Genomic DNA, 14,958 nt, shown 5'->3' on the forward strand with positions numbered 1-14,958 from the left:
ATTAATGAGCCTTTTGCGGTATTTGTTTTTGTTTTTCTTTTGTTGCTTTTGTTATTCATGCATACTTTATTCTCAGCAATTAAATTCCTCCCTTGAGTTATATTTTGGGGTTTTTATGCATCTTTAATATGCAAAAACAATTTGGGTGTTTTGTTTTTGTGTGGAATAAAGGCTGGTTTTTTATTAGTAATAGCAATGAAGTTTCAGCTCAGTGGAAACTTGACATTTCCCCAATATATGTTTTTTTTAAAAATTAAGACTTCTTGTGTTTTAAAACACTTCTAAATCATGTTGGTTCGTTCTGAGCTTTTGTTTCTCTGTCACATTGTTTTAAATTGGTCTTTCATTTTGCTTTTTTCTCTATAGCAAAAAGCATCCTTAAGTCCTCAGAAGCAAAGTCCTCTGGATAGCGAGGTAAGAGTCCAGTAAGAGTATTACTAGGGATGTCAGCACCTGAATTCTTAGCTCTCTCCATCAGAGGTACTTTCCTGATTATGGAGAGCTCTTCAGGACTGGGTTATAGCATATTTTTTTCCACACTTACTATTAAGCCTTGGGTTGGGGTGTTTTTGTTCATGGGACCAGTCTAATATTTTCTTCTGTTCATGTAGATTGCCTGTCCAAGTGTGGTGTTTTGTTGTTTCTTGTATGTTTTCTATGTTCTATACCGAAAATACATTTCATATTCCATTTTAACATGCTCCTTGCAAGCAGTACAGTTTAGTTTCTAAGAGGAGTATTCAGACAAGTTACTGTGTTGCAGTCATCCTTCGTTGATCAGTTTTCTTCCCGTTCCCTGTCATTAGATCACCAGTTACCCCAGTAAGATTAAAGATTAAGCAGTAGAATTTTGAGGGCTATCAGAAAAAGAAATAAATACATTTTTTTAAAGTTTTATTCTAGTATAGTTTTATAATCAAAACCAGTAAGTCAGTAGGGAACACAAATCATACAAGGCTCAGTCTGCTAGAATATACAGAGCTGAGCCAATGATATCTGTTCATTTTCTGCATCAGATTTCTGCATAGTAATAGCTAGCTCTTCCACTGCTTGCCATCCCCACTTTCCTCCAGGGGGATATAAATCACTTGACAGTGTTAATCAGATCAAAACTTTTAAAAATATAATGAATATAAATAGTTTTTGAGGAACATTTTCCAACTAACTATTTTTTGTTTGGAAATTACCGAAACATGGGGTAACTAAAATAGTTTTTCCTCCTTTTCCTTCTTAATGCTCTTTTGTTCTTAATTTATTCTTTTTAAAGGTCCTTTGTTCTACTACAGTAAGAACTGTGAATACATAGTTGTCTGTATTTGCTTGAGACAACACAGAAAGCAGAATAATTTATTCCTTAAGTAATACAAATACACTATAATTCATGGGTCATGTGGCTGTATATTCCTACACAGTTATATGTACTTTACAGATTTTTTTTTTAAAAAGCCTCACAATGCTATAAACAAGCAGGACGTGTTCCAAAATTTCTGTCTGTTCACATACCATGTGTTTCTGACATTCCATGTGTTTCTGACATTACTCCATCTCTCCCACCTCCCAGTGTCCCTTTCCATCCAGAAGGTCTCAGCATACTGATGATAGTGCCTTGTTAGTGGTAAGATCCTGCACGTAATGGCCTTTGTATGTGGCAGATTCTAGAGCATAGAAATAACAACATGTTGTGATTGTCTCAGATTAGACCAACTATTTTAGAGCTAATCTAAATAGCATAAAACATGAGCATCTTTGAAAAGTGGCTTAGCTATGAACTTTAATAGCATGAATATGTTGATACTTGTACTGTCAATCATTTGTTAATAATATGCTGATGTTTTTCCACAAAACAATTAAAGCTTATATTTTGCTGAGAGCAGAAGAAAATTACTTACAGTAAAGAACAGCTTCTAAAATTCAAAATTCACCCAAATTCTCCTGGTTTGATTCCTTCTCCATTTATCTTGCTTCCTAATTGATGTGCTGTTCAGCATCAAGTAAGCAATTTTACTGCTTCATGTACAGCCTTCTACTTTAATGTGTTTGCATCATGCACATGGTGGTTAGAAATACTTATTATCTTGCTAACTATATCATAGCACGGGGAAAAACTGCTCTACATTTGAATGCTACAAATCATTAAATATTCCTCATACCTTTTTATTGTTTATCAATGAAGATGTCTTAAAAATAATCTGTTTTGAACACTTAGCAGAAATAAAAACATTTATGTACGTACTTCATGTTTTATGCTATTTCTTCCTTTATGGCATTTTAGTGATGTAGCATAATTAAACAATATAATTAATGCTATAATCCATGTCTATAAAAGAAAAATACACCTGATTTGCCTGCTGTTGCATGACTGCATGCCTGGGATTTATTTTCTTAATTCATGTGCTTCCATTATTTGCCTAAATTTTCCTTAGGCAGGGCTCTCAGAATATCTCTCTCCAGAACATCCTGGTCAAGATATTTACTGTCTCTTTATTAAGACTTTTTGGTTTTCCTGCTTTCACATGGCTAGCACTGTGTGGGGGAAAAAGAAAGCTCATAGTATTAAAGAGGAATTCAGTTGTGATCATGCATGTGCCTATTTAGAGAAATCACAATCAATTAGCATATAAAAATGTGCTTTCATATTTAGATAAGAAACAGGAGAGCAGCAGTGGTTTGGGTTAAGGGTTGATATTCTGTTGTAGTGAATTCAACTTTGGCATGTATTTTAAAGATACCTTTAAAGACCCCATTTCGATTAAATTGTGTGATCCCATGACTTTTGTTGTAAATTAATATATAGAATTTTATGTTATGTGACTTGGAATTTTCAGAAATTACTTTGAAACTGGATTCCATTGCTGCTTGTTTCCTTTGTGTCTTTAACTGAGTTACATCCTTGCACTTCACAAAGAAGTGGACAGGCTGGTAGGGAGAGATTGAATTAGGTTTGAAAGCAATCATTTCTGTATTCATTTTTTGTTTGATTCCTTGCTCTTTTCAGCAGCACTAAACTATAGTAGTATATGAAATACTGTGTCTTCTGAGCTGAAGTATGATCTGCAACTCTGTTTTGTAGTGGAAATACACACTGTGTCTAATGATGACATATGCCAGGGCAGCTGCTTCTGGCAATTACTGGAACATTAAGCCAAGCCTAGCTGATGAATTTGTAGCATTTTTGTTTCCACAAATGCATTTTGTATGGTAAAAACTTGTTCAACAACATGACAATGTTCATTAGTTTGCTTATATAAAAAAAAAAAGTCTATCACAAGAGTTGAAATTACTTTTACCTTTTTATTTATAGTCTATTGCATTTCATTTGACGTTTTCCCTGTCCTTATGGATTTTAAATTTAGTGACCTCTAATTTTTCCAACAAAGTACAGAGGCATTTTATATCAAAATTCTATTCATTAATGGCAGTTTTCAGTAAACATTTTCCATTTACATAGTTTCCCCTCTGTCTTTTCCCCTCTCTGCATAAAGACTGTACGCAGTAATGTAAACTTTACCTTGCAAAACTTTTGGACATTGAAACTTGTAGACAGGTTAGTTTAGGGGGGGGGGGGAAATCTGTTAATTTTCCACTAATTGTTCTAGCTTTATGGTGTGGGAATAACACTTTGTGGCAAAAGAAGAGAATATTACATAGAGGTGTAGTAAAAGATCTTTTGTTCAGCATTTCCCTCATTACATCAGAGCTCTCTAAACTGAGCAGTTGCTTTTCTTTTGCTCCAAACAATGTTTTCAGCTCAGATGTAAGGAAAAGATTAAAAAAGTAATAAGTCTACTATGTAGTTAGAAAGCAAGTGAGCTTTCTTTTATTTTACTACTTCTGGTATTGTTACTGCTTTAACAAAAATTTTCTTAAAACCAAAATTTCAATTGTGAATATCCTTTTTTTAGATCTTACATCATGATTCTTTCGGTCTTCTCTTTGTTGTCTTTTATCACTAATTAAAATGTATTCACATTGCACAGGTTACTCTGTTTTCTTCTGTTCTAAAATTCTAAGAAGTTTCAGGACAGTCTGTTTGAACTCACAAAATGACTACCCATGCTTTCTATGAATTTTAACAGTTCAGTTTAGTTGTATGTTCCTTTCGCATACCTGTGATTTGAAGTGAAGCTTGGCTGTAGTACTTCATTGCACACTGTGGTGGATTTCTTTCTGTTGACTTGTAATAGCCAGACTAACTAAAATGTTGCTGAAGAAATGTAATCACCAGCCTCTTCGAGAAAATGTGCTGTATACCTCGAAGTTTTATATTAGTCATATCCCGCTTGCTATTCTCACAAGGGTAGTCCCATTCATTACAATTGAGATTACTTGTTGAGATAGTATCAGGGCTTCAGATTTGGCTGATGATTTCAGCTTTTAGTGTTTATAAATCTCATTTTTCCCCAAATACCTTCTTGTTTTCTCTCATATGGTCCCTTACAAGGTGAGTACTATGGAAGGGAAAAAAAACCCAAACCATCCTTTCAAACTGCTGCTCAATTTCTGTGATGTGAAGCTTGTGAAATACTTGATAAGCATCAGGCAGCTGGTGTGACCGCTTCCTTTCGTAACCTTTGTGTCATTGCTGCCTTGTGCTCCCGTCGTTGCGTTGTGTTTTCTTGTTGTGGTCTCAAACATGGCCTGAGGCCACTTTCTTACTGTTACCACATGGGATGTCTGAAATATTTTAAGTTAAGGCTTTTAGGCATCAGTGTCTTACAAATAATAATGGTACGGGTAAAGTAAGCAGGACTTGAATTATGATAACTTGTACCGTGGAGTTTTCTCTCAGACCGTCGGCATTCATTTCTGTATTCAAATGTTTAATAATTAAATTCCCTTAAAATATCCTTATTTGGTTCTTGCAGAGTTCTGGTTGGGCTCTGCTTTGGCAGTCCCTGTATCTACAGCTGTTTCTGGCGCAGGGAGATTTCTCTGACTTCAGTGCTAGACCTAGAGGCCAAGTGCAGCTTGTGCAGCAGGGTGTTCTAAGTCTGAATTGCAGCATCCTGGTTCCTTTTGTATTGTGGCTACCTTTTCTTACAGTTGTTCTTTGCCTCACTTCTTCCTTTCTTCCCTCTCTTTCTTTCTTTGCTGTCTCTGACAGAATGGCTTTGAGCCTCTCTTTGTGTTTGAGATTGACAGTAACACCAATACCATTAAAAGGCGGCCAGGGACTCGCAAACAGGTGAAGCGCATGCAGTGTGTTGCTGTTGTGATTGTCCTACCCTGTGGCATGCCGTGTTCCCCTTCCCTTCGCACTGCTGGGTGCGTGGATTGTGACAACTTCTTGTTAGACTGCGTCACGGTTGTCTTGCTCTTTTCATACAGGAATAAAGAGTTATGTTAATGTTACAGAGCACCTACTTCAGTTTTATTTTACTGTTGTCATATACTAGCTAATGTTTTGCTTAAGTCAAGTGATATTATGAAATTTAAAAAAAAAAGAAACCCACGATTTTTGCTCTGCACTGCTGCAGAGAAAGAGGCTATCTTGAGGGTCAGCTGTTAAGTCTGCATAGGGCCTAAAGATGTTTGTATTTAAGGCTTGCCCTAAGTATAACCTCTCCTTCGAGTCCTTCCTGGCTGTAATGTTCTGAAGTGGCAGAATAGTTGCAAATCATTTTAAATACTAATACTCCCAAGTGTGTCATTCACATCTGTATAGAGTTTCTAGCTGTCATTTGGTGTTCTTTCCTGTGCTGAACTGCCACTTTGCTATTTGAATGCTGATTCAGAAAGTATAGATTCATTCTTGAGCCATTCAGTCCTCAAATGTTAACATTTTGATTGTGCTTTCAATAAGACACAGAATTTGGTCTTCTAGATCCACCTGTCGGGCAGATTGTCATGCTGGAGCTCCTGTTCTGGGAACGTGAAAAATTACCTATTTGGTTCATTTTGATATTGGTTATAATTGAAATTTGGCTGCACTTTATTTGTGACAATACTGTAAATCTTCATACTGACATCTTCCCCGACAGCTAGATTCCACCTATGGAATCTTACTTACTTTTGTGTGTCATTCGGAAGGATCAGCATTAGGTGTTTGTGGCAGACACAAAGTGTATATTCTTGAGCCTGTTAGACGTGAGTTTCTCTGATTTTACAAAGTTGATAGGAAAATCACTTACCAAAAATGCATAACATACTTGAAACATTAAAAAGAAAGCCATTTATTTTGAATAGTGGCTCAGAATGAACTGTTGCAGCATAAAATTTCCTTTTGTCTGATGGCATAGGTGCTACCTTCGGTGTTGCTAAAGAAGCTTTTACTTCACTTATTGTTCTTAGTTATGCTTTTGATGTCACTGTGTTGTGTGTAAAAGAAACCTCAGACCTCCCAGGCTTATTAGCCAGAAAGTTCAGGAGGGTAAGAAGGCTTTAACTGTAGTTCAGCACGTATGTAAACATTGCCTGTTGAGTCTTTCTGGGAATGTGATCATGATCACCTCTTCCTTTTTAACTTGCCTACTACATTCCACCCTTGCGCATGACCTGTCAGCCATTTGCTGACACTGCTACTGCCTTCTCTTTCTTTCTGCATTCAGTCACTGTCAGGGTTGAATCAAGAAAGCTGTGCTACTACCCTGCCTAATGCCTCTACCTTCAGTCCTGTCAAGGTATCTCTTGCTATTATCATTCACCAGTAAAGCCAACAAAAAACTCTTGGATCCACACATCTGTTTTAACAGGTGTTAGTCTGTCAGCTTCTAATCAAAAGTTCAGGTAGGGTATGAATCCGATTTACCTGATTAAACTGTAGTAGATATTACCTCATCTTAGCTTTAGGCTGTGTGTACAGGAGGCCTAAGCTATAAAAACATGGTAACCAGTCCCTGCTCCGAGGGGTTCTTGGTTGTCTTTGATGTTGCTTTTTCTGTACAAGATTATTTACTCTTGACCAGGTTGAGTTCATCAAAAGTACTCTTGTATTCTTTACCAGCTTACTTTTGAATACAAATATCCTATATTTCTTTCTCTTCTGTGGAAACTGCTACACTGAATGCATTCATCACAAGAAATCATTAGTCTGTGCGAGCAGTGTGTTACACTGGGAAGACTGATGTTCAGTAAATAGCAGCTTTGCATTAGCAAAGGTGTCGAAGAGGTGTATCCTTATTGGTGCTGCTGTAATCCAAGTTCTGCACGTTATTTAATAATCTGTTTTTCTCTGTCCCCTTTGCAAAGAATACTTTGAAAGTTTTGGGTGGAAGAAAGAGTAAACAAATATCTGTTATTGCAGAGTCAGTGCTGTTTCATCATTCCTTTTCCTCAGAAAAACAGCAATTGTGTCATTTCTGCAAAATAAAAAAACTTCATCACTTTCTGCAGAGATGAGACTTGGGGAACAACGTACTGGTTTTTTTTTCACATTTCTGCTGTTTTTCTGAAACACATTTAAATCGATGGAGCCTTTTTTAAAGCACAGCAAATTAAAATGTAGAAACAGCTTTTCCAGATTAGGACCATTTATACTCTTCTGCTCTTTTGTCCACAGAGTGAAGACAGATCTACCATCTCCCCCGGCTCACCTACCACTCAGACAGGTAACAGGGAAAGGAAGAAAAATTTCTGAAAAAAAGATGAAAATGCTTGCTTGCTTCTTTGTACTATGAAGAGATGGGAGCATATGTTCCCATCTCTGTATGTGGCACTGCTGTGTTTGCGAATTTACCCAGTTATTTGGGTCCCCTTAGAAACACATGAGCAAAGAGACAACGAGGTGAAGCATGTCCTCAGGCAGATCGTAGGGTTTGGCTGGTTTAGGCCTTCAAACAGGCTTTGGCACACAGATGCATTGAGCAACAGTCAGAACAGTTGTTGGAATTGGTATGTGGAATGTGCTTTGCATGCGAGTGTCCTTGGAAGTGCCTCTTCCTGCTCTGTGCTTTTATCATGCATGGCTGTAATTTATTTTGTCATTATTATATTAAAATTTTTGGTTTGTTCTTTTTAATTACCACATTGCTGAACCCATTTCCTATTTAAACTCTAACCGTTTCCTTCTTCCTCCTTTCCTTTCCTGTGCCTTTCCACAATTGTTTAGTCCACCTTTCCCCTCCATATCCTGGCCATGCAGCCCCGCCTTCCTATAGAAACCCTTCCCAGCGACCTGAGAGTTTCCTTTTCCGAGCAGCTGTCAGGGATGAAGCAAACAAAGGTAGGTTATATAGCTCAGAAATTAGCTAGTTTTGCTACGTTATATTAACATCTGCATTACCTAGGTTTTGCACTGTTCTGTTACTACAGGTCATTATCATCAAACTACTTTTAGGGTTCCATTTGTAGACACATGGTATTAAATACTTTGTGAATAAGCAATTTTTTATTTAGAGCCGTCAGATATTCTTTCATCGTATTCGTGGAAATGTGGGAATTTGTTCTTCTTGCTCTGTGTTTACAACTAGAGAGATACCAAGGAAATGCCACAAAAGCCTTCAGCAACTCATGAAGGCAGCTTGATAAAGTCTACATTGCACAGTAGCACATAACAAAATGGCAATTTCTGTAGAAAGAATGAACTGTTTCAACATATTCCGTCCAGCAAAATTTGTCCTCCTTTGTGAATGATTAATATCCAACAGAAAGAATCTAAACAGAAAGGAAAATGTGTTAAAGAACACCTCATTTAGATTAGTAAATCTTTAGTTTGATTAATAACAAATGAAAGAAACAGATTTGTGAAAAGGAATGCACTGTACCCATTCTGGAACCTTGCGTGTGCACGTATAGTACAGCAGTGAAGGACAATCAGCCAAACTGTGCTTAGTGATTTTCTTTCCTTCATGCCGCTTTTTTAGCTGTTACTTCATCTTCTACCCATGCCTTGTCTCCTGCTAATGATTCTGCAGACCCTCGAGTAAGACAAAACTCCAAACAGCGAGAGGAGGAGCTGGAGCTAATAGAGCAGCTCCGTAAGGTAAGTGCTGCCAGGAGCCAGTATGTGACATCTTAGTAAATGCATTGCATGCACCCTGCTAAATCTGTCCTTGTGTTTTGGACCAATTTCAGTGAAGCAGTGTGGTGCACAGTTGACCAAAATTAAATGGCGTTGTACAGTCTAAGTGGTTCTTTCAGCTGGATGCAGTGGTTTTTTGTGGTGGATAAATTCAGCTTCAAAATCTGTCAAATAAACCATGCTGACTCCTGCTTCTAAGTGTCTGGTGATCACTGCTTTGAAAATGAACGTGTGCTTGCTTTCTTCCTTATCAGCTTTCACGCTTGTAAGCAACTCCCTGGAAAGTTGCCTTACTGTCTTCCTTTTAATCTCTTTTTTAAAAAAACTCTTCTTTGCTGTTAAAGCCCACAGAAAAGCAGATGGAATGCGGAGACTACTGCCAGTCATGCTGACAGCATGGTTTCCCTGTGTGCTCTGGATCCTTCTATTGATTCTTGCCTTACCCTTAGTTAAGTGCAGAGCATGTGATACACAAGTATTCCTTATACTTGTGCTTTTTTTCTGTTCAGGGCCACCACACTCCTGGTTTGTGCCAGCATACAATGACAATACACTTGAATATTGAAAATGCCGCATGGCATTAAGGTACTGCTCTGCTTTGCCCCAGACTTGTTTCTGGAGATCATGAAGGGGTTCCTTGAGGTGCCCTCATTGATTGTTTGAACTTTCCCAAGAAATAAGAATTCCTACTTGTTAAAGCTGATTTTAAAAGCTGTAAGCATCCCAGATAGACAGAGAGAATTCCTTCTCTTTGTAAATTTTAAAGTAAGGACAATCTCCCTTCTCTAAAAGGAGAAAGTTACCTTAAATAAAACAAAACTCGGTGCTGTTTGCAGAGCCTCTCTTCTGTTACCTTAAAATGCTTTGTATGTAGTTTGTCTCTTGTTCTGCTTCCTATGTAAGCTTAAATCTCTTTTTATACTTAAAAAAATTCAGATACAGCATAACAACTCAGTGAAATTCACACAGCATTTGAAATAAGATTAAAAGCCCAACTTGAAATTTTATTAATTCCCTTATACAAATGCTAACAACCTCATTTTTTACAAACTATTTATGCCAAGTAGCTCAGGTTTTTCTTTACAGACAAAAATGTTGTCTTGACTTTTGTTAACTGTGTTGTCCTCCAACCCACAAAGACAATTATTTTCACTTCCCATGGCAGAACCATTCTCTGAGAATATGTAGGATTAGGAATACTGTTCCTAGACCCCTATTTCCATTATCTTTGAATAATGGTTGTATTAGTCCCCTGTGCTGTACAATGAAAACTGTTCATCATTGAACTCAATTGCTCTCAGCTTGTGGTCAGCTCTGGGCCACAGTGGTGCGCAGAGCATTCCTTGTTGTTATTCATAAAGCTGTTTGGAAACATCACGACGATGGTCAGAGAGTTGTAATACAAGCACTCTGCCTCTTATAAAATGTCCTGCAGAATGAAACAGTTGGAGGAAACCAGCTCTTACTTTTTATGTATCCATGTTCATTTTTCTACAGAATATAGAATCACGGTTGAAAGTGTCGTTGCCCAGTGATCTTGGAGCAGCTCTCACTGATGGTGTTGTTCTGTGCCATTTAGCTAATCACGTCCGCCCTCGATCTGTTCCCAGCATTCATGTCCCCTCACCTGCTGTTGTAAGTATGTAATAATCATAGTATTTTATAGGTGTCCACAATAACATCCAACGAAGTCCTGTAATCTGGACAAATACTAAATTCAGCGTTCTCTGTGAATGTATATGACAAAAAATAACCATCTGTTCTGTCTAAAAAAAGGTCTATAGCATCATTAAAAGAAATTATATTTGGGTTTGCTTCAAGTTACTTCTAACACAAACTGTAAGAAAATTAACACAGACTGTAAGAAAATTAACATCTGCAAGTCTTCCCTATGTCAGCTTGAAAACTAGTGAAATAAGAGACAGTTCCGCATGAAAACTGAAGTAGGATATTTCAAAAGATCAAAAGGTCTGAGAAGTTCAGGAAAACAAATAGTAGGGAAATACAACATTGTCTACAACATTTAGGATCCCACTAGACAGGACAGTGAAAATAGGCAGAGAAGCCAGGTTGATTCCTGTGTCCACTTTACAGCACTACAGATTCCTCTGCTTAGGAATTTTAGCAGAGCACACTCAAGCTACTTGGAGAACAGCATCTCCTGGAACAGAACAAATCCAGTCATACCTTTGCAATAACAGAAAAAAAGGTGGTTGTATCTGGGACCTGTTCAGAGCAAGGAAGGAAGCACACAGCGAAGTTTGAAAATTTCTGAAGTTGTTTCTCTTACCCTGCCTAACTACAGTGTTTGCGGAAAGCAGCGAAGATGATCTATTTCTGGGTGCATTACTGTGTATCATGTAGGGACAGCAGAGAATTAGAGAAAGGTTAAGAACTGTGAAATATTTACGTAATCTGTATTTGTGGAAGTCAGAAAGATCAGTGAAAATATTTAGGGTCAACTACTTAAAAGTAGTATGGACAGGCAGATTGCTTGTTATGTACCTTTACATTGTATGAATAAGGAAAAAAAAATGAAGATTGTTCCTGGGGGAAGAAGTTGAAACATGGCATGTTGTGTTTGTTTTTCCTTATTTTGGAGTCAGTCTTTGTGTTGGTTGGAATTTGAACTGGCATGTACAGGGCTGCCTACTATATCATTGTGGTTCCTCTCCCTTCGACTTAACGCGAGCAAGCAGACGTCCACATTATTTTGAGAGTGATTGAACTGGACACACCAACATTTTAGGCAGATTGTGGAATCATTAAGAGAAAAGGCAGACAGCCGCTATTCAGAAGACTTGCATCATTGGGAATATCTTTTCAATGGCCTGGTTTTATGTGTTGTTGAATATTCTATGTTAGGAATTAAATTATGGCTTTGTCATATAAATCCCAAGGAAGAGGCAGCTTTTAGCTGCACAGCTCCAGGAGCAGAAGAGGCATCATGCCATTCCTCAGTCACAGTGTGATCTTTGTATTCCCTTCATCCTCTGGGAGAAAGGAGCCAGCGCTAGTCTTTAACATGCTTTCTTGGTGGGGAAGTATGGCACATTGAGGGGACAGAGCAGAAACCCCACCACGTATGGAAAAGTATTGAACCCACAGAGGCAGCTGCCAACTGCTATGTAGAGTGTGGGTAGCTTGTTCAAAGGAGCAGGAAACATGTGTCTCTTTAACCAGAAAGGAATATGCTTCAATAGTAGAAACAAGACAGAGCCTGTGCCATGGTATGTCTGTGTAGAGGTGTGAAAGCTAACTGTAGAAAAAAGCTTGCTTGAAAAAATGCCAGTGTGTGCAATTCAAACAGCTACATCAAACACATCTAGAGGCTTACAAGCAGCAAGCTTCAGTTCCAGTTTTCTTCCATTATTTTCTGGTTTCATCTAGCCTTCAGGTTTTTTCTCTCTTTGTTAATTGAAATATGGTTTGATACTTATATATTTTTGTATTATAGTAATCCAGAACAGATTCCAGATTGCTTCATATCATGAAACTGCTCTGAAATCACAGCATGGAAGCTATGCATGTGTGTTTCATTCAAAATACATTTTTTAAATGATCATACTGTAGTCACAAAGAGTTAACCAGTTTTATATAACACCTTGTATACAAATACTGCATAGCTTAGAATTGTCTTTTTTTTTAAAAACACCCAGCATTCATAAATCATGTTTTCATAAAATAGCTTTGAAATTTCTAAAGAAAAGCAAACTTCAACAGAGCCTGCTTTGAATTAGACAAACTTATGTCAGTGCGGTATATTTTTGGCAAAGAGATTTATTAAGAGTTTTATTTAAATAAAAAATCAATATCTTTTAAAATCCTACCAATTAAGAACACTGTATGCCTGCCTCCTTTACTTCTTTGCAGCCTAAACTTACAATGGCAAAATGCAGACGAAATGTGGAGAATTTCTTGGAAGCTTGCAGAAGGATCGGAGTGCCTCAGGTACGTATTTCTACTATCCTGATACAATGTTTCAGGTGCAGTTTTATATGATGCTTCAGAAAATAAAACCTTTGAAAGATTTTATGAAAACAAAATGATTGAGAGTTTAGAAGGTTCAGGTATAAGCTGAACCTATTTATATAGACTTATATCAGACTTATCTTGCATTGTCTTCCAGAGCAAAATGAAGTCAGATTAGTTTATCAGAGGTCTGATTCACTTACTGCTGTGCCTCAAATTCATAATTGCTGATGCAGTTCAAGTCTGCCTTTAGAATTGCAAGGTACTTCTATAAAAGCAATTACATTTTCTCAAGATTAGGTATTTGACAGCTCAAAAGTGGGATACAATTTGGATGATGTTTTGAATGTGTTATTTTTATCCCAAAGCTTTTCATGTTCCTTCGGAATAATTCTCTTATGTGAACGTCTTTACTGTCTTACCAACAAGTCACAGTATTATTGGCCTTTCTCTGATGGTAGCTATCTTTGCATAGATCCTACTTCTTTTGTTATGTACTAGTGGCAGAAGTCTATCTTCTGGTATTCCTTGTTTTCTGAAACTTGGAAGATCTAGGAGGTGAGAACATATAAAATAGTCCATCTGAGTCCAGTTACCCTGTTTTATGCTGTCCTGTCCTTTCCACTTTGTTTTCTTCAGCAGCTGTCTCAGTAGAAATAGTTTTGATATGTCATGTTTTTCTTTTTCCTCTAAAGTGCATTAATTGATTTGCTTTCTTGTACTGCTAAGCGTTAGTGTTTCTGTTGTAGGTGCTGTTTTCTTTCTTTTGTATTGCAAAAGGGGAAAGTAGACCCAGTGACTCATTTCCCAGCTAATTCTAAAAGCAATGTTCTTGAGTCAGTCATGCAGTATTTTTCTGGTATTTTCAGCTAGCTTCACCTGCAGGCATTTGAGCTATTGGGATTTTAGGATAGCATATTTATTGAGCTGCCTGGCAATTTCACATGACTCGGTGGTGAATTGCGTTGGAACGTGGCAGGGAGCCGTAGGTGATTGTTAGTACTTTGAGATCCTGCACTATTTTGGTCCCCTAAGAAACTTCAGACTTTTACTCCCAGCAGAACAACACGATATAAAATTGTCTGGGACAAAATTGTTCAATTCCATCCCAGCTTCCCTACTTATAGTTCCCTCAAATATGAAGATGTTTTTATGGGATTGCAGTACAGAGCAGATCACTGAAATGACCCACATTTAAAAACAAACAACAAAAAAGCTGCTCAAGAAGGCAGCCCCTGTAAACCCAGTCTGATTCACCTACTGTCTAGGACCCTCCTGTTTTCCTCATATTTATTGCTTTAAATGTGAAAGGGTTCAAGGAGAGTGTCTCTGGGGAAACTTGCTGAAACACCCCCACCTAAAATCTAAAGTTGCTCTCACATGTCTACATTACATATCTACTGAGATGTGAAGGTAAGATATCTGTGTGCAAGAATGGCGTGGCAGCCTAGTATCTTTTTCTTGAAAAGATGCCTGCAGGTATTTTCCTTTCATTTAAATTCTGATTACAAAAATAAAAGGCTTTCTGAAAGTATGGATCTATGTAGAAATACTTACCTTCTAAGAGGAAGGCTACTTTTAGAAAATGCTAGTTACAGGCACCACAGTGGAGCAGCTGTCTCTATAGGACTTTGCTAGTTAAAGCCCTCGCATCAAAAGAAACCAACAGTTGAACGGATTGATATGTGCATCTAGATTTCACTGATTTACAGCAGTTACCTGTGTGAAAGGGAGGGAAAAGATACACAGTGGGAATAGTTACAGAACACTTAAACTCTAATCGGTAATAGATATTTCTGCAGGATACCGCATTCAAGTATCAGTTACACGTAAATAATCCTTTGTCCTACTGTTTTCATTAACTAAGATACATGTGGAGACTTAGCTTTGGTGAGTACTCAGTGCCAACAGCATCTTGGAAACCGGTAGCCTCTTCATTTCCCCTGGGGAAAAAGGGTTTTCACTAAGGTGTGTGTAACCTGCTGGTTTTTTAACAACAAAGAACAGTTACATGTTTAAGCTGTACA

The 14,958-nt window shown here is 37.6% G+C and overlaps 1 protein-coding gene across 1 annotated transcript in view; it reads left to right on the forward strand.

Annotated features, from left to right (window-relative positions):
* LRCH3 (leucine rich repeats and calponin homology domain containing 3) overlaps nucleotides 1-14,958 on the forward strand; it is a gene marked incomplete at both ends in the record, with an annotated part of 61,119 nt that overhangs the window by 45,731 nt on the left and 430 nt on the right. The window contains 9 exon segments of the mRNA XM_082003497.1: nucleotides 367-414; nucleotides 1,562-1,615; nucleotides 5,105-5,185; nucleotides 6,549-6,620; nucleotides 7,499-7,547; nucleotides 8,048-8,161; nucleotides 8,802-8,920; nucleotides 10,457-10,594; nucleotides 12,833-12,910. Coding sequence (XP_081859623.1) covers nucleotides 367-414; nucleotides 1,562-1,615; nucleotides 5,105-5,185; nucleotides 6,549-6,620; nucleotides 7,499-7,547; nucleotides 8,048-8,161; nucleotides 8,802-8,920; nucleotides 10,457-10,594; nucleotides 12,833-12,910 — 753 coding nt within the window.

Source organism: Phaethon aethereus (assembly GCF_964289735.1).
Source record: "Phaethon aethereus genome assembly, chromosome: 9".
NCBI classification, from domain to species: domain Eukaryota; kingdom Metazoa; phylum Chordata; class Aves; order Phaethontiformes; family Phaethontidae; genus Phaethon; species Phaethon aethereus.